Source organism: Bacillus rossius, assembly GCF_032445375.1.
Source record: "Bacillus rossius redtenbacheri isolate Brsri chromosome 4 unlocalized genomic scaffold, Brsri_v3 Brsri_v3_scf4_2, whole genome shotgun sequence".
Classification (NCBI taxonomy): Eukaryota; Metazoa; Arthropoda; class Insecta; order Phasmatodea; family Bacillidae; genus Bacillus; species Bacillus rossius.
The window spans coordinates 39,975,508-39,994,871 of record NW_026962011.1 but is presented as its reverse complement, the minus strand read 5'-3'; the positions used below and the strand labels follow the sequence as shown (position 1 = coordinate 39,994,871).

Sequence of the window (19,364 nt, the reverse complement as noted above, 5' to 3'; positions counted from 1 at the left end):
GCAGGGCCGCAACTAGGGGGGAGCAAGCGGGGCATACGCCCCGGGCGCAAAGCTGTGGGTGCGCCGAAATCGCTTGCATTGTAATTCCTTCCTACTACAACTGGTAACTGGTAAAAAGTTTTTTAACTTGCATGCCAGGAATGTCTAATCTGATTTACTATATAACGTCTCAACATAGCACCATTTTTCCGTGGTAGGGCCCCCGAACCCCCCGCTTTATTGGTGTGGTATGTGCAAAATAAGAGGGGGGGGGGGGGGGCATGAATCCATTCATGCCCCGGGTGCCAGAGACTCTAGTTGCGGCCCTGTACGCAAGCGACTTAACGTCACAACACGCAAACAAGCAAATCACAGTCATTTACAAAGCACCGAAGTCGACAAACATCGCCCACCCGAAACTTGAAGCTATAAAACAGTAGACAAAAAACAAATTTCTTCCCCTAGGCTTCTTTAAATAATTCATATTTATAGTGGAAACACATATAATTGTCAATAACAATTGGATTTGAAAACGTTATTTTATGTGAAAAGTTTAACAGATGAAAACGTGATGTATATTTTAATATCTTAGCATTTTATAAACACAACGTCTGTATCTTTTAAAGTTTTCGGACCACTTCAAGTACGAAATTCGGAAACGCAAGCAGAAATTCAGGAAGTCGATGCTTGCGTAGATTTTGCGCCATGTATAATTTATAACCGGGTATTCGAAAATGTTGTAAATTTTTGTAATTATTTATCTCGAAACTTAAAAATGTATCATAATCAACACCGAAATATACACTGTTATCGATTTAAGCTGTAGAATTTCGATTCCTGTGAAACCTGACAAGCATTTTTTTCGAACCAACGTTTTCAAATGTGGCTACATAACATATCAACTTTAGTTCGGTTGTAGCATGTAACCATAACCTAATAATAATATTTTTTGCAAAAACTTAGCTTAAATAAATGAGTCCGTCTATAAATTCGGACCTCGCGAGCAAAATAGATTAAGCACAAAATAGCTTCAAGCAGGTATCTACAATAAAATTTTTATTAAAGGTTTATTTAATAAAGTACTTAGATTGCGTGAGTGTAATAAACTATAGGAGGCTTAATTCGTTGAACGTGGGACTAATGACAAGCAAACATTATTATTTTCATGTACCAACTCGTTCTTCGGGAAACGAATCACCGCCATTATGGATAAAATGATTACACAAGTTATAACGAACTAACTAGAATTTAAGTAAACAACACTATTTAAATTGTTGTTTAATTTTCCATGGTATTAAACACTAGATAACAAGTAGTAGTCATCTGCTCAGCACAGCCAACATCTGTGAACACGGGAGCTGCGAATACTCTCGTCAGAGCGGTGTCATCTGGAACATCTGTTGCGGAAGATTAGCGTTGATGCCGCAGATGGAGGCTGTTCTACTGCCACCAACCGCCCCTACCTGTTCAGCTGCAACAAGACGTATCACAACCGAAAGAAGACATCACAAAGGAGGGAAGAATTTTGGGAATAATACCAGTATACCACTATACACCATGGCTGGGGTATCATGACTGTATATAATTTTGTACATTATAAAGGCATTAAATTTATAACACATATGTAAATTCTAAAATAATTTAAATTACTGAACCTGGTCGGATACCTTTGAAACATATGTAGGCCTAAATATTGCTTTGTTTCGAATATTTATATAAGTTATTTAATGTCTTACTTTATATTATGTACTGACTTGTACCGCAGTATTATGGTTTCTAGCACAATAAAATTAATTTAAAATAAAGTAAAGCTTAGATGATGCTGCAGAGTTTTTTTTAGGACTTAATGTTTCAGTAACAAGCATGTTAGTTACGCAGTGTCCGAATGCAAGTACCCAGCTATGCTGTTGCGGTCCCATGTACCACGCATGCTCTTGTGGTTCGGACGTGTGTAATTTCTGGCCTCTATAAAAGGCATTAGCGACCTTAAAAGGTTACTAACAGTTAGCTCTTTATTTCTGTCCTTTGAAACATTATTCTGCAAGATAGTTCGTTACGTGTTTTTGGGTTTTTATTTTACAATATTAAGTATTCGTACATCTAAATTCTTTGTATGTAAATACTTTCTGGAATGTAATTCTATATTTCAATTTATATTTTTTTAGTTTTATTGATGTGTAAACATCTTAGATCTCGTGAACAGAACGGTAGTCTATTAGAACGGAAATGTGTAAACACGGTGCTGCCATCCGTGGAAGTCTCAGGAATCTCGAAAATATAGCGGACCCACCCACCTGAATCATCCGTACCAATTGCTTTCGTGAACACAGCAGAATTTACACCAAGCATGGTTTTAAAAAATAAAACTTTATAATGGTAAAACTATCCTTTAAAAGAGTTTTTTTATAATTGATAATTATAAAAAGAAATGACATATTTAAAAAAAATACGCATTAAAATTTTGACAAACCTTGGTTAACATTCTAATGTAGAGATAGCGCATCGTTCGTCATACGGAATAAAATAATTTCGTGATGAAAATTTTACTGTTAAATCTTAAATGTTAAATCAGCTCAATAAGGTTTATGTTTGTTTGTAGGAAGTATTTACAGACTAATTTTTGCTGTTTAAGCAAAAACAAATATACATACATATACTTATTGCTATATATATATATATATATATATATATATATATATATAAGTTTTGTGTAATTTTTGTTTTAATGTACCTATTCAACCGGAACTTTTAGTTTGGAAAATTCTGAAAAGATAGCGCCGCGTTCGTAATGCGTTAGAGTGCCAACAATATGCCAAATATCATTGACGCCATGTTTGTTCCAACATAATTTTCCTGGATAATAAATTAAAGGTATTTTTAAAGTTCCGATTATATCTTCTTGTGACTATTCAAGTTAACAAAATTTATTCTAGGGTAGTTTCAAAACCATAAATTTTACTTTGGCAACACCGATTTGCTTAGTGCCATCTTGTTATACAGAAATAGGTTTTATAAAGTGAGAAAATATTAACCCCTTTTCTCCTTAAAATGAGTACTTTTCATAATATTTATCACGCTCCGCATTATTTAAAAAAAAATTACGTTAAATTTCGTGTCCGATTTTCGTGTTATAAGTTTATTTGCAACATGAGAACACGTGAATATGCTAGTTACCGAAAAAATAAAAGAAATATATAAAATTCAATGAACGGCGTGTTGCACATTTTTGGTGGGTAGTTTGGGAACGGGTGATTTTGTCTTGAAAGGTTTGTAGCTTGGCGGAGGTGCACGGTGTCGTGCGAATGTCATGACTGTAGCGTCTGGGGGGTGATCAGGTCTCGAACCGGGACCTGCACCGCGGCATCTGAGTGACCCGAGTGCGCTAGTGGTTCCTCGACTTTCTGACCTGGACGCATCGTGCGGTGCAAGAGGCCGACCTTTTTGGAACACGCCGCAAGGCCCGGTAACCTTTGGGTGGTATTTCTTTAGGCAAATACCAACCGCTGAAAAGAGTGGCAAACTTAACAACAGTACCGCCGCTTGCAGAAGACAGTAGGTTGGTGTGCCTGCGAGTCGGTTGCCGCTCTCCAGAAGCTTTGCGTCCAGACCGTACAGCACTCTGAGAAATGTCAATGAAGGGATTGAGAAGCAAGTTGAACACAAAGCGCACAAAAAAAAGTAGTGTTGGGGGGGGGGGGGGGGGGTATTACAGCTATAGGAATCTGAATATTGTAATTTCCCAAGTAAAAAAAGGGCGTATTAAAGCCATTTACTAAAGATACACTGTCTTATTGCTAATAAATCATTACGTAATAAACACAACGAAAACAAAGGAAACCCGATAATATATCGAATAGTCAATCACTTATTGGAATGTAGGCGAAAACTTTGCAATATTTCAATTTTTTGTTTGATAATCATCGGGAATTTTCCGAGGTGTAACTCTAATTGTTAAGTTAGGGTGTAAAAGAGGAATTTGGTAAATTTGTTGTCCGTTATTTTATGCTAGTGATATCTCTGTCAGTCGATATTCTCCGCATACATTAAAGGCATGTGGCTATAAAAAATATATGGAGTGAACAGTGCAAGTTCTATTTTCAAATTACTTATTGTTTTGCTTCCATTCCATAATTTAAATTATTACAGCCATCTTTATTAAAATTTTTGATGGATCAAAAATACTATCATAGTTCCTTAAAGTAGATCATGGCCGATTAATTCTCAATTTCTTTATATGTATTTTGCTTTCGTCTTAAATGATGTCGTTTTTAACACGCTGTATTAATAATGAAAATTTACAAAAAAAATACCTATTCGATGCCATGCTTTGTACTTTAACCTCTCCCTTCTTACTCTACTCTTCCTCCAAGGTGTTTCTCCTCACTCCATCAACTAAATGTGAGAACTAAGCAAACTTATAACTGATAGATAAAAATTGTTTTATTTCCAGGTGAAAATTTTTCATAAGCTTTAATTCGCTTTTTTTAAAAAATAAAAGTAAACATATTTAGCTGGTGAAACCATTTGTAGAGGACGAACATTATAGACGTCCAAACTGAACGTGAACACCACAAGTCATGTATGAGGAGTCGCAAATACGTAACTGCGTAGGCCTACTTGAAATCGGTTACGATCTGGGATGGCAACTGTAGAATATGTTCCTTGTTGTTCCGAATTTAAAAAACGGTGGATGTCTAGGCGGTAGGAATTCTGCACTTAAAGAATAAATACTAATAATATGCATCAGTAGCGACCCCCGAGTGTAAAATAGCCCCCAAGAAGCCAGCCCAGAACTTAATTTCCACCATGGGGTTGATTATTTATGCTAATAAGAACAAAAGAGATGATTTTAGCATTACTAAAATTGGATGAAGTATGCATATATTGTATGTATATACTGTATGTATTTATGTATGTACGTATATTTATGTTGATTTTAGGTACTAAGCCCATATCCCCAAGTGTAATGATTGTAAGGGGATCTACAGGTAAATTATTAAAAATAAATAAATAAATACATTACGTTTACGTTATATAATAAACAGGAGTATTCCATTTAATGACAAAATTTTACATTTCAAGTGCGTCGGCAATGAAATAATACATTTGTCCGGTCCTGGATATGTACTTCTATCTCAAATAGCAAGTTACACTTTATATGCGATTCAGACTATAGTATAAAGCAAATTGCACCCACTGTTGTCAGATTGCTGCTACCCAGCTCTTGTTCACATCACATTATTATTTTGTATACTGTCGATAATTATGATAACATATGGTATATTTTTAATTTTATCAATTCGTTGATTTTTTTAAGACCATAAAATGGTACATTTTAATAATGATTACAGTTGTACTATGGGTGCATTATGAAAATAAAATAAAAATATATTTTTTTATTTTAAAAGAGATACTGTTTGTATCAGTCGGTCACTATTAATAACAAGGCATTCCATTAATTAATTTCTATGTTCGATAAAAGTACAAATTTTTAATATTGAAATATATTTTAAAAATTGATGACAAAAAATGTTGAAATCAATATGGCGTCTTTCTTATGAATTTTCTTAGAAGAGAGAATTGAATATTATGAAATGATGCTCTTAACAAAAAAAACTGTATGACAAAAAAAATCTCATAATATGTACTCTTAAAAAAATAAAATTATTCTTTTAATACCTTTAACAAAAATTTAAATTATAAAGTCGTCTTAAAGTTTTTGTGCTCTTTACATGTATCTGGCATCAGAGCGCAACGCAACAAGGACGGCGCTAACAGCAGACATTGTGCCAGGGGGACGCAAGTCTACAGGCCGAATCATGACATTAAATTATTGTGCGGGCCAATATAGGGAAAATAAATCGTAACTGTAATTAATGAGCATGAATTAGCAAAAAAAAATTGTATCTTACGTGAAACTTAATTTTATTACTATTTAAGTACTGATTTACTATCATTATTCCATAATTATAACTTTTATCTCAACTGTGATTAATTGTAAATAATGTACTATTTTTAAGTTGTTGAGATGCTTCCAAAATCCTCGTGGTTTCCATTTTAAGGTAGAAAATAAGATCGATTGTTATAACATTGAGTTGCGACTCTTTATCATACTTGCTTTGTGCATTGTGCCCTGGGAAGAGAGAGAGAGTGTGTGTGTGTGTGCACGCTGCAACACAGGGATAGCGCACGAGCAGTCAGAGGGGCGGCGACCCCCGGGCCGCCGGCGGGGTGACGCGGTCGCGTGCGGTCCCCGCCGTGACTCAGCGCGGCGCCAGGCAGTCGCAGGGGTGCTCACGCGAGGCGCGAGGCCCTCCACCCTCCACCGCCCTACTCTACCAGCAACAACTGCTGCATTCTGTTCGTTACACTGCCCATTGACTGTGCGCTGATGTTTGTTCAGCAAGGTTTACCGTCGCATACAGGCTTGAGGCGACGGGACTTCAAGATTATAGTCGGCTCCCAACCACATTGGCCACAGAACTCGCTCCAGGGCCCCGCGCCGATGTTTTCCATTTTTATTTGACTTGTTTGTCTGGTGTTCTTTTTTAAAATATGGACATTATTGGGAAAATGGAAATTAAAGTCAATGTACTTACTGGTCAATACAAATCTCAATTCATGATTTCATACCAGAAAAATAAAACTTACAAATATTTTATTCCCACATATAATTAAGCGATTTTACCTTAATTTAAACGTAAGTATTTATAAAACTGTTTCAAAGATAATTTATCGGGAAAGAATGTTAACATTTGTTAAGATAAATCAGTTAACCCATCTTCGAAATAGTAATTTCTAGGTTGGCTTAAAAAATTTTTTTGAAAGGGCTGATTTGTCAATTTTCCGGGGGAGGGTCTCCATAAAAGTAAAAAAGGTCCAGGACCGCCACTGATACAATGTGGCGGCTGCTATGGCCCTGTCATTGGCAAGAAGAAAGTCGTCGATCGTACAACAAGGGCACGGTAGCCATGGACAATTGCGTTCCGAGTCTCTCCGCAATCTCTCCTTATCTTCTTCTTCCTCGGAGGTTTGCTTTGCAGCGTGCCGAGCTAACTGCGCGGCTAACTGTCCTACTGCGAGCTCTTCCTTCTGGCCATTCTCGACATTCCGCACTTGGATCTCTCCGCAGTACTGCTCCTCCAGTTTTCTTGCCTCTATGAAGACCGCTCTTACGGGGACGTGAGACGGCTCTCTTCCGTCGGTGGTACGCCGTTATAAAAGCACAATGACGAAACATACTTCATGCATTTCAAACGAAAAAAAAAAACTCATTAACACTAAACCGACAGGATCGTAACATAACCTAAATGTTATTGAAAGTTTGACTTCCTTAAGGCTGGTGTCACACTATGCATTTCTGTAGCTGCGACTGAAACTTCCGCAGTGATTTATGGCTGAATTTTCTTTAGACCGCTGTTCTTAGAATGCACAAAGTAAATTTATCAAAATGTAACAAGTAAACAACTGATCTACAAGAAATCACCGATTAGAAACTAGCGACCGCTCCGGTTCATCAGGGTAGCGTGACCCGGCCTAAGGCAAAGAACATGTCTGGAGTCAGTTATTTTGATGACAAACCCCCTCCAAAATAGTTAAGTCTTATTGAGCTCATAACATAACCGACAGTAATAAATTGGTAAACTAGTTATACATAAGCGGTCGCTTTTTTTTAATATCCGTGCTGAGGAACTCCGCACGTTGTGTCGAAGAAAATTCCAACTTCCAGGAGCGCTGAGGCGAACAGAAAACCGACCACACACGAGTGTCTCCGAAGACGGTTCTCCGCCCACCCCGGGGCCACTCCTCGGTGCCAGCGAACAACCCGAGCTACGTATACATGTAAGCGAGTGAGAAGAGGATTGATGAGCCGTCCGCTGAATTTAATAGCCCGCCAGCCCGCGAAGCCACGGCTTTTCACCTCCGGGGCCGTCGGCGAGTGATGGGGTCGGGGGGAGGGGGAGGGACGAGAGGAGAATCAATATGACAAAGCGAGGGCGAGAATGACAGCGGCTAATGCGCTGACGACCACGCCCCGCCTAGCCTCTGAGGGCAGTCGACGAATGGAATTGAGCAACACGACGGAAGAAAGACGGTGTGGCTGCTGGCATTGGTTCGAGGGCGGTCCACTAACAGACACGCACGTTTAGAGCCCCAAAAAGAAAAAAAAGAAAAAAAGGGGGGGGGGGGGGAATTACCAACAGCAACAGGAGGAAGGCACAAGGAATTGCATTATTATTATTTTTTGCCTCCACTCCGCTCCACACTCAATGTTCCGTAACAAAAAGAATGTCTCTGCTTAGCAATCATCTAAAGCCCGAAAAACTTGCGGCAAATGAAAGTACGTATTGCTCATTTTAATTAATCAGAGAAACTTTTATTCGCATTGCGTCATCTTGCTTAAAATTAAATCCCACCCAAGCGATCATAACTTGATACTGAATACAGGCAACCAAAATACATAGACCACTGTATTATTAGAAATAAAAATTTTAAATCGCTTACGGATTAATTAGTGAATTTTTTAAGTGTTCTGAATCAATATGGAGGTCCGTGTAGCGACGAAAATCTCACGAGCGAAGATTTCTACAAATCACTTATAAGTTCCGCGGCAGGTTTGTGCAAGAGTTCGCTAAGTTCCGCGGCAGGTTTGTGCAAGAGTTCGCTGAAGAAATGTAATGTCACGTGACCTGGACAAAGCCTGGCCGATTTACAAACCAATTTCATCATGCACAAACGGGCTGAACGACCATACTCAAAACTCGGAATAAATTAAGTTCCTAAAATAAGAAGTACTGCAAAATACAAAAAAAAAAAACTCCGAGTCATAATCCGTGACGCGAGATGTCCGCCGATGACCAATCACCAGCACGCAGGCCTACCAGTCGCGGCAGGGACCGCGGTGGTTGATGCTCACTTCACGCGCCTCTCCCGGGCTCTTCGCCAGTGGGAACGTGGCGGATGTTGCTTGGTTTTCCACTTCCCTTCACCCCTCCTTCATTGTTCTCTAACAACTATTCATCCTGACAATACCAGGGGCGGCCCTCCAGGAAGAATTTTCCAGAGGGGCTATCGTGCAGAGAAAGTACACAGTTGCAAAACATGGCATTAAATAAGAGAGAGGCTTGAAATATTTACAAATTTATGGTCTCAAATGCTAAAATTCAATAGTTTCATATAACATTATAGGAAATAAAAGTTGATGTATTTCAATTAATAAATATACCAAAAAAATAAAATTATTTCTTTAGGCTCGGGAGGGGCTGACGCCCCAGGCAACCCCCCCCCCCCCCCTCACACCTTCTGATGCCGCGCTTGGACGCTACACTCCAACTCACTGCAGGCAGGGCCATCGAAAGGGAAAAGTGAGGAGGGGGTGCAGAAAATCGCTAAGTTCAGGAACCAGATGGGGAGAAAGGGCTGGTTGAGTTTTTGAGACTTTTTATGTAATGCGTGAGATTATCCTGATTGTACGACGAAAATTACACGTCTATTCCTAATATAGTTCACTCGAACCCTTAAAAGTAATGTCTGCGAATCACGTTTAGTTATGGCAGTGGTTCAAGTGCATTTTACGTTACCGAATTCCAATTGGTTGAAAATAACGGAGGGGGGAAAAGATTACGTCAATATTAGTAGGAGATGAAAGGTAGTGGTTTCTAGTTATGATTGCGGGGGGGAAATGAAAATGCAGAACAAAATATTGGCAACGTCGAAAAGCGAAAGAGTCTTGTGAAAACATTAGTAACGTTGTGGGATCGTAAAATGCACTAGTCCTCATTTACTTTCCTTAAGACATGCACATTAGGAAAATAGGGAAGGTAGGACGACGACGACGACGTAGTTATCATTCCTCGGACTGCTAGTTTCTCTCCGCAGTCCTAACTGCAGGCTGGGAAGTGCTCTGTCGGCGCTCCTCTTCAGTCACTGTCTGACATCCATCCTGGCTGACACTCGCTGGATGCATATGCCAAATGCTTGCCTTTTTTTCCTTTTTTAAAGACACGCCGTGGTGTCCCAGATCATTCATTCTTCACACAACTAGCACACTCCCCATTAGACATTTATTGACAGCATAGTTTTTCTTAACCATTGAGTAGTTGTAATGTTGGTTCAGTTTATTGTATTCAGTGGATGTTTTTCAGCAAAAGTATGCATAAAATTTATATTACAATGAGACTATGACAAGAAAAATTAAATATACCTATCTTCTTACCTTCTAAATTCTAATGTACAGGAATTTTTTCTGCTACCATTTAAGTTAAATCAAAGAGTGCAGATGTCAGGAATATGAACATGTAAAAAAGAGAGAAAGAGAAATGCAATGAGAATACTAAATTTAAAACATATTTGGATATTTAGTAATTATTAAATAAATATTCATTGAGAAGGTAGAAAGTATGAAAATTATAAAGTTCTTTATTCGTCTATATTTTACAACACTTTGTAACTTGGAAAAGCCAAGGCATCAAATGGTTATTTCTAATATTCGATACTGGATTTCTAATGGTTGAGAATCACGGAGGGAAAATGAATGACGTTATGGAAGTTTTCCAATAATAAATAGAATGGTGGAACGAAGGAAAATGTAAAATGTAGTATTGGCAACAGCGAAAGACAAATTAGCACCGTGTGGGGAAGAAAAAAAAAAGACGAATGATAGTGTGAGTTTTGGAGGGATAGCAGTGGTCGGTTACACGAGGAGTGAAATAATAAGATATTTATTGGATATGTGGGGTAATGAGTGTAGTATTCACGAGAGAGGAGGAAAGTCGTGTTTATTTATATTTAAATCATATAACGGTACATTGTAGAAAGAATGTGTGGTTGTGGATGTAGTAGTGACAAGAGAAGTGACGGTTCCTGTTTCGCGATAATGAAAGGTAAATTGGTGTAAATTTATAATCTTCAAGAGAAATAGTGACTAAACAATTATTGCCATAATGCTGAGAAAGGTAAGTGGTTTTTTTATATGGCTTTTAAATTTTTGTGATGTGTAATTTTATGTGAATTTCGTTTGATGTGCTAGGTGAGAGGTGTGTTGTGTGTGTTTCATTTGTTTTGGTTACGTGAATCATAAAAGTTATTAGGTGATCTAAAAATGGGGCGTTTTCCTGAAGGTTAGTAGTGTAATCGTTGAAGTAATAACAGAGCGAAAGGTTTGCGGAGCGTAGGTCGGCTAGTCCAAAAATTTCGCGTATTTTATTTTAGTAAATAATAGTTGGAGGATATCGTAAAAGAGACTAAAATTCTAGAAGATCTAGTTTGTTTTGGATAGTGGGATTTCATTTGTATAAAATAAGAATTTTCGACATTAAAAATTTGTGATATGAAATATAAAATAGGCCCATTCGGTCTAGTCTATTTTGCAATAACTGGATATAAATAAATACCACAATGAAAATTCTAGATAATATTTTTAACGGTATCGTGAAGTAGAAAACCGTCCCACGCGGTTTATTATATTTTGCCATACAGGTGTATTTAATTTTTTTGAAGTGAGACGTTAGGAAATTTTTTTTTCGGTATCGTAAAGGGGAATACAGTCCTACCAGGGCTATTCTATTTACCGATACCGATATTGAATTTTGTAAACGTGAGACATTTCTAAATAATATTTCCTCGGTATCATGACGTATAATACAGTACCACCAAATCTATTCTATTTTCCGATACCGCGGTATCGCAAAACAGACTATAGCGGGGGGGGGGGGGGGGGGGGGGGGGAATTATAATCTAGTTTACGATACCGAAAAATCATAACAGTTAAAAGATGAAAAACGCGCGCGGGGGGGGGGGGGGGGAGGAATAGTGTGTTTATTGTTCCCGCGCTTGTCCCGAAAGAAAGTAGGGGTGGTAATGACGTATGTGACGCCATCTTGGTGACATCATTAATAATGTTATAGTATCGCCAACTAGAATAGTCCCACGCCACACCTACCCTCAGCAAGCTTCTAGATCTGCAACCGTTGAGAGAATAACTTTTGTGCTGTGTGTATAGCTTTTGGATTATAAGTAAAGTAAGTTATTCCCTCGTGTCGGGACACTGTCAAGCTGTGTGTGATGTTAAATTTAAATGATGCTGGTCCAAGCAAGGTGTGCATGTTAACTTTGCAGTACCCTTCTGTATATACTTAATGCCTGGGCACATTTTTTTTTTATTACTGTCCCCTTTCACATCAGTAACCGGCATTAAGATGTCTCACGTGAGGCCGTAGGGTCCATCCAGTGGCGTAGCAAGTGGGTGGCAGGGATGCCCCCCCAAGGGGCACCGGAGCAGGGGGGGGGGGGGGTCGTGTTACTGAACCCTCCCCTCTCTTTTAATCCAAGAGGGGGAGCCAGTTACCTTAGCTACGCCACTGGGTCCATCTTTGCGTTAATATTGCATCCTGCATCATCACTATCACAGGTTAACTGCTCATGAGAAGCACTATGACAACATGTAATGACATATCGGGCAGACGCAACGCTCGGGAACTGAGTCGAACACGAAGGCAGGGTCCGGCAGCAGCTTGTACTCACAGGCACCGAGTGAGAGAGGCAACACGAGCCTCACGAGGAACAGAGACGACAGGTGAGGTGGCATCTTGAGTCGGCGTGCCGGCACCTGCAACCAGAGACATCACACACTGCCTGCATCCGGCAACCGCTTTCGGGGAGAGATTTCATGCGAGAGAGCTGTAAAACGGCACGGAAATCTCTAACATTTAACGCCAGATTTCCAACAAGCTTAATCATTTTGTTCTTAAATACGTAAACGACTTTGTTCACGTGTTTATTTTTTTGCTGTCACGATATATTTTTTTTAATAGCCACTAGTTCTGCAATGAGTGTAGCCAGTCAGCAATTTACATGAAAGAATTTGTTTTTGAGTATGAACACAAATATTTGTCAACAGAACAGAAAGAACGTTAAAAAAAAATTGCATTGTTTTTCTTGTAAATGTTGAGGCAGCTTGTAGTACACTAAGTACGAATTAAGTGCCAGCAAAGTTAAAGATAAAACAAACTGATAACTGGCATACCCAGAGCATGTTTATGTTTGTTTTTAATCACGAGCACGTGATATGTTACAAGCATACCTACTTGCAGGGCCATTTAAAGGGGAGGGAGGGGGAGAAAAAACCCAAGGCCTGGGCACAAGTAGGGCATGGTTGTAAGATATATTTTTTTAATGGGTCCACTTGTTTACCCTGATATAAGTACGTAATTACAAACTTATTGACAGTAGACAAGTTATGTGTTATATGTTCTGTTTTCACTTTTAATTATACTTTCAGTAGTTTTGTATGCTGTAATTAATAACTTATAAGTACAATGTAATTTTATATTTTGTGTTTTTTTTTTGTGAAATTGTATATTTTGTTTTTTGTGAAACTTTATATGTATATATATATTTTTTTCCTATATGTATTTGACATGTATCATACCCCAGAAATGGGGTCAAAGGATATTAAAATAAATAAATAAATAAATAAATGTTACACGCACAGTTCACATTTAGTTACGACCATGGTAACGTTTTTTTTAATGGGATTTAAAAAATTTCAAATTTAAAAAATGGGACGAAGCCCAAAAAAAAATATTTGCCCCAGGGTCCTTAGTTTCTCCCGAAAACCCTGCCTATCCGTGTGAAATTTTTTTAAGTTGAACTTAAATGAGTCAATACGTTAGCCCTTAACCCTTACATAGTGTACAGAGTTCAGAAAACAGTGTATCTATCATATTCATTAGAATAGAGAATTGCAATTTTCATGCATTTCGTATGAGCTGGATGAATAAAAATACTGTAAAGATTTGTTCATTCGTCATATGTTTACCCATTAAAAATATCTTTAGTACTTGTAAATTATTGTAGGTTTTATTTTAAGATTACAATAGCAATCAAATTAGTTAACAGCATTACATATAGGTTCGAACATCTTATACCATTAGAAAGTCTTCATTTAAAAAAAAAACGACATATCCAATAAACACCCTAATCGATACCAACACACTGTGATGTGTCTAATATGTAGGCACTTCTTCGGTTTAAAGACTAAAATTAATGCAATCAGAGCAAAAGACGGGTAGTTAAATGACAAAGAAATACGCTACAGTGATATTTAAACAAATGTACACGCAAGCATGGGTCTAGATTTGAGGGGGATGGGGGGGAGAGCAGGTCACCCCCGGAAGCAAAAAGCCCTTCTCCGAGGGAACACGCTAGAACTTGCAAAAACCTAAATGTAAAATGGAATGATAAGTGTTATCCCGTGCCTCCTCCACCCCCACCCCCGCCCCCTCCTAAAGGGAATACCCACAGATTTTCGCCCATTTTAGACCAGGCAGGTAGAAGTGCTGCCATGTGGTGACATCCCACAATTTCTGCGATAACTTCTTCGTAAAGATCCAGCTTCTGAGTCAAGATCCACAAAACACACCTTTTATTCATTATTGTTTCTGATAAGCTGTGACAGTTAAAAATGAAAATTTTAAATTGGTTCTTCAGTACTTACCATTTTACAAGTAATACGATGTAGTACCAACTTTTTTTTATTGATACTTACAGTGGAACTTTAAATAAATATATTCTGTTTATACTCTATGTACTGTATTGGTGAAAATGTGTTTACAGTAATTTAAATGTAGTTTACAACACGTTGGACTGTTGTGAGTAGCAAAAGTATAATAATATAAATACTCTAAAAAAATCCACTACTGTATGTATATTTGTTTCAATTATTAAATTCCAAACTAACCTTTCCAATGTGTACTTTATCTAAATATAAACAGATGATGTTTTTTCAAAGTCTTTTCCAAGTGAAGCACAAGCCATTTTGAAATCATATTTATAATTTCGAAAAAAAACTCAAAACTACACAACCAAACATCATCACTCCACCGCACTTGAAACAACTGTGTCACAGCAACATTCCGTGCGCGACTGCGCGTATGCGCGTGCGTTGCGCGGCAACCAACTGCGCTGGTGCTGGTAGGTGTCAATTGTTCACAGTTGCAGTGACAGGCTCGCCTTCAATAATACATCTTGCAGCAAGAAACTAGTTACTAATTTTCTCAGAATGTAATTCGAAAACAATATAACTAAAATTCATTGCCAAAAATTCAATTCGCATAGAAAAAAATGTATTTTTTAATGTATCTGTATTCAAAACGTAAATCAACCAAGAAATATATTTTATACATTAAAAAAAAAAATGTTTTTTTTTTCCTTACTTAGTAGTACGATTGTGAATTTCTCAAAATATAATTCCCTTTTTTTATAAATATAAATGCTACTCAATCTCGTGTTAATGTTTAGATATGAAAATTCACGACACGTAGTTTTTAAAATACTTAAATTTTATGTCGCCAACCATTGTGGAAAGTACTATATTTCATGAAAAAGTACTATCCAGAGGTTGGCTATGCGGTTGCATGATTCTATGATAACTCCAGATATTGTAGTAGAACAATATAGGAAACTCAGACCGTTTAACAGCAAACGCTGGTACCACGCGAATGCAGCGATACTAACGGCTTGGCCTGTAGAACATCCGCGAAATTAAGGGACGGGAAAGGGCAATGAGGATAGTTTTTAGTATGCTTGGAATAAAAATTAAAATTTGTATTAAAACACGCAACCAAACAATATAAAATCTGCCTTATATTTAATTAACACATTTTCACATACACCCAATCATTTGATTATGTTTTAAATATTTATTTCTACTGTAAAAAAATTGCTAAAAACATGTAACTAAGACCCAGCGTACAAACTTACCATTTTTCACGTTTATGTAGGCTAAATAAAATCTGTGAAATGCTAACTTTTACCTAGTATTTAAAATAATCATGAACACAGAGTTTTTATTGTTATAAAAATTAATATTTTATTTTTAAGTATTGGCCTACATAAATAAAACACCACAAGCATCTAGCCATGTCAAGGGCATATCTGTTAGTGAGGAGGGATGATAAGTGCGACGCTCGCTGATGCTACTGGCGTAGTATCGCTGCTACATGCAAGGCTCTGAATTGGCTCAGAACAGTTGCTAATGATGCATGATATCACATCAAAGTCAAGGACTAGTGATGCTGTCATCATCGCCATGGCGGGGCTCTCAGGGCCGATCACTCACATGTGGTTTCGTGAATGACGTCCATTACTTCTATATCTGGATTAAAATGTTTGGTTTTGAAGGAGGTTGTAAGAAATGACTTTGGAGGGGGTTGCATTTAAGGGAAAGGGTTATGTCGGCCGAGAGGCCGTGGTGATTTGAGAGATGCCTTACCCTTGGAGAGGGGAATCAGAGGGGTGATTGTTGTTGTAGGATTGGGGGTGTGGAATAAATTGTCATGGTGTAATGAGTTGTGGTGTATGATATAGTGTGGTTTAATGGGAAGGGCTTGATGGGGGAGAGGGGAAGAGGCCCTCACAGTAGCCCGATGGTTGTAAGTTTGGTGTTGCAGTGTGATTTGACATTTGTACTTAGGGGGTTTGGAGCCGGGGGAGGGACTACTCCCTTCATTTGGATTGAGGGCATTCTCACACCCGATGACATGGCAATAGGGGGAGTGGAGAGGCCTGGAACAACCATGTTTGGCCCCTCAGGGTTTATTGAGCCAGGTGTGAGTGATGGGGGCAGGAGGGAGAGCCCCAAGCCGGCTGTACCGCACAGAGAAGTTTGGGACTGTCCTGCCCGGATGAACAAGCCACGGCATGCGGTGAACTGGCTCCTGGGCTGCCGACGGCGTCCTCGGCTGATTATTATATGTGAGATCTGAGATGTGTCTCGGCCGATGTCGCCGCCAAGAGCACCAAGGGGGAGGGGGGGAAGGACGGGCCAGCCATGCTGCGCAGGAAGGATTGCGGTTGCCATGCTCGGCCGGGAAGCCATCGTTGTTGGTGGGTGTGCTCTGTGATGCCTGGTTAGCATCCTCGGCCGATTTGAGTGTTTTATGAGTACCTTGGCCGACATTACACATATGTACCTGGAACACAGGGGCGCAACAACAGGGGGGGCAAGGGTATTTTGCCCCCCCTCCCTCCCTTTGAAACCTTGAAGTGGGGGCAAACAGGGGCAAAGAAAGTGCTGTGTAATCAAATTTTAGATAATAAAAATGCTTAAATAGCACCATTTTCCACCTTGAAATACAAATTTTCCCGGGGGAGGACCCCCAGTCAATAGGGGGATCGATGATTCTTTATAAATAGGTATATTGCCCCTCCTTTGGTGTCCATTTGCTGTAATGGTTTGTTGATAGTGGTGACAGCAGTAGGTGTACAACCCCTCTGGGTCATACCCTCCCGCTCTCAGACCAGGAAATTTCCATGAGCCTAGGTCGACTGGTAAGAGTGGAGGTTGGCTCTAAGTATGAGGTGCGATATGATGTGGCAGTGGGTGATTGCATGAAGCACGGGTGCCCACAAGGGGGGGGTAACGACGCAGACTGCGTCATTAAAATTTCAGGGGAGGGGGGGGGGTTAAAAGACGAGAAAAATGTACATATTATTGACATAAAAATAGCTTCTAATGTGAAAATACGTTTCTGGTGCTTTGATAATTGAAAGGGATCTTGTAAATCGAATTGGCAACCCCGCACTTTCCTCAACAAAAGCAGTTTGGCATCTGTAGGTTCAGGATGGAAATATTACATGATATGACCAAAATTATTATTAGAAAATCAGTTTTAATTAATGCAAAATGTGATAAAATATAATACTAAAAAAGTATAATATAAAATAATTGAGTAAATCATTGAGATAATGTCATAAAAAATTTCGGGAAGAGGGGGGGGGGGGGGGGGGAGTCATAGTGTTTGGGCGGAGTGGGCACCTCTGCATGAAGGGTGCAGATCCTTGTGTAGATGTCTAAACAAATTATGAGTCTGAGAAATTTGTTCTTTGGCTACCTGGAGAGGATGAAGGATCCTGGTTGAAGTGTGGCCCCACACCTCAGGCACGTATAGCATAGCCGGCCACTCCGAAGATGCAGGCTTCGGTACTGCGTAAAATTTTGTTGCACTCTCTGCTTGCACTCTTTCACTGTCAGTCACATGTGGTTTCCAGTTTAGCCTGGTATCCAGAGTGATTCCAAAGTATTTGGCTGTGGAGACAAATGGTAAGTGGCAGTCAAACAGGGTTAGAGGTATGGCGGGTTCGGCCTGCGACGAGAGAAGAGGATGGCTACAGACTTGCCCGGATGGGCCTTGATGCACCAATGCTCCAGCCACGCTTCCAGGTTCAGAAGGTGTTCTTGTATGCACGAACTGAGGTGGTAGGCATCCATACCTGCCACTAAGATGGCCGTACTGTCCATGCAGAGATAGATGTTAGTGTCTAGTCTGGTTGGTTGGTTGGTTGGTTGGTATGTCTGCACTGTACAGGAATGGACACAAGCGCGTGCCTTGTGGCACCCTGCTGGCAATGGGGTGCAACTCTGAGGCCCCCCTTCTCCGCCAAGGGAAATGTCCAGTCTGCCAGAAAGCTGGTGATGACAGAGATGAGGCAGGGGTAATTGCCATTGAAGCATTTTGTAGAGGTCCTTGTGTCAGACTTTGTCAAAGGACTTCTCTACTTCCAGGAACACAGCAAGAACGTGTTCCCGATTCTTGAAGGCCTGAGTGGTTGCCTCCACTAGTCGGGCCAGCGGGTGCACAGTGGAGTGGGCCTCCCGACAGCCGAACTGCGAGTCCGGGATGAAGTTTATGGCGTCCGCATGGGCTCTTGAGTCTGTGCAAAATGGTTTGGAAAGGGAGGATGCCGAAAGCCAATGGAGGAATCCCTTATTCTCACAAAGCAGTCTGTAAAATTGCATAAATCATGCCCCCCTTCCCTAATAGTAACCACACCTTAGCTGTCAGGTTGCTTGTATAATTATCTTAAGGGTTTGTAATTATTTTATAATAATATTTCATCTATAACACATAGGCATTTAATGTAAACTTTTCTATTTAACATATAGTTAATACTAAATTTGGTGAACAACTAACCTCAACAATTTTCAAAGTTGTTGCATATCAACATTATCAAATTTTAAAGTGTGTTAGGAAATTGTTACTATTTTTGGTTACCTGGCCGGGCCAACTTGGAATGTAACGAAACTTGTGTCTGCATTTCATTCCCCTTTTCTTGCAAGTTTATCATGAGCATAACACTACTGCCCCAGAAGCAGAGGTGGTGAGGAAAGGAAAACAAACACAATCAGCACTACAATACTAACTCCTGGAGGAAGCAGCAACACAACAAATTTCTGCGGCCTCCAACTACCTCGTTGACATTATGAAGCTGTGCTCCTTGCATATGATTTTATCTACCTCAATAACTCAACTACAATCATGTTCAGTTCCCGAATGTTCATAAACAATTTGGCAATTTTTTTTCAATTTTTTCCATCAGTGCAC

The 19,364-nt window shown here is 39.3% G+C and overlaps 1 protein-coding gene across 8 annotated transcripts in view; it reads right to left on the bottom strand.

Annotated features, from left to right (window-relative positions):
* LOC134542056 (piezo-type mechanosensitive ion channel component-like) overlaps positions 1 to 14,904 on the bottom strand; it is a 182,752-nt gene extending 167,848 nt beyond the window's left edge. For 7 of the 8 annotated variants that reach the window (XM_063385914.1, XM_063385918.1, XM_063385912.1 and 4 more), the window contains exons 1-2: positions 14,720 to 14,892; positions 12,502 to 12,586 (exon numbers count right to left, since the gene is read on the bottom strand). In XM_063385914.1, coding sequence (XP_063241984.1) covers positions 12,502 to 12,565 — 64 coding nt within the window. In that variant the 5' untranslated portion in view covers positions 12,566 to 12,586; positions 14,720 to 14,892. Of the gene's footprint in view, positions 1 to 12,501; positions 12,587 to 14,719 lie in introns of all 8 variants that reach the window. The other variant, XM_063385911.1, reaches the window with a different exon arrangement.
* Positions 14,905 to 19,364: the final 4,460 nt, after the last annotated feature.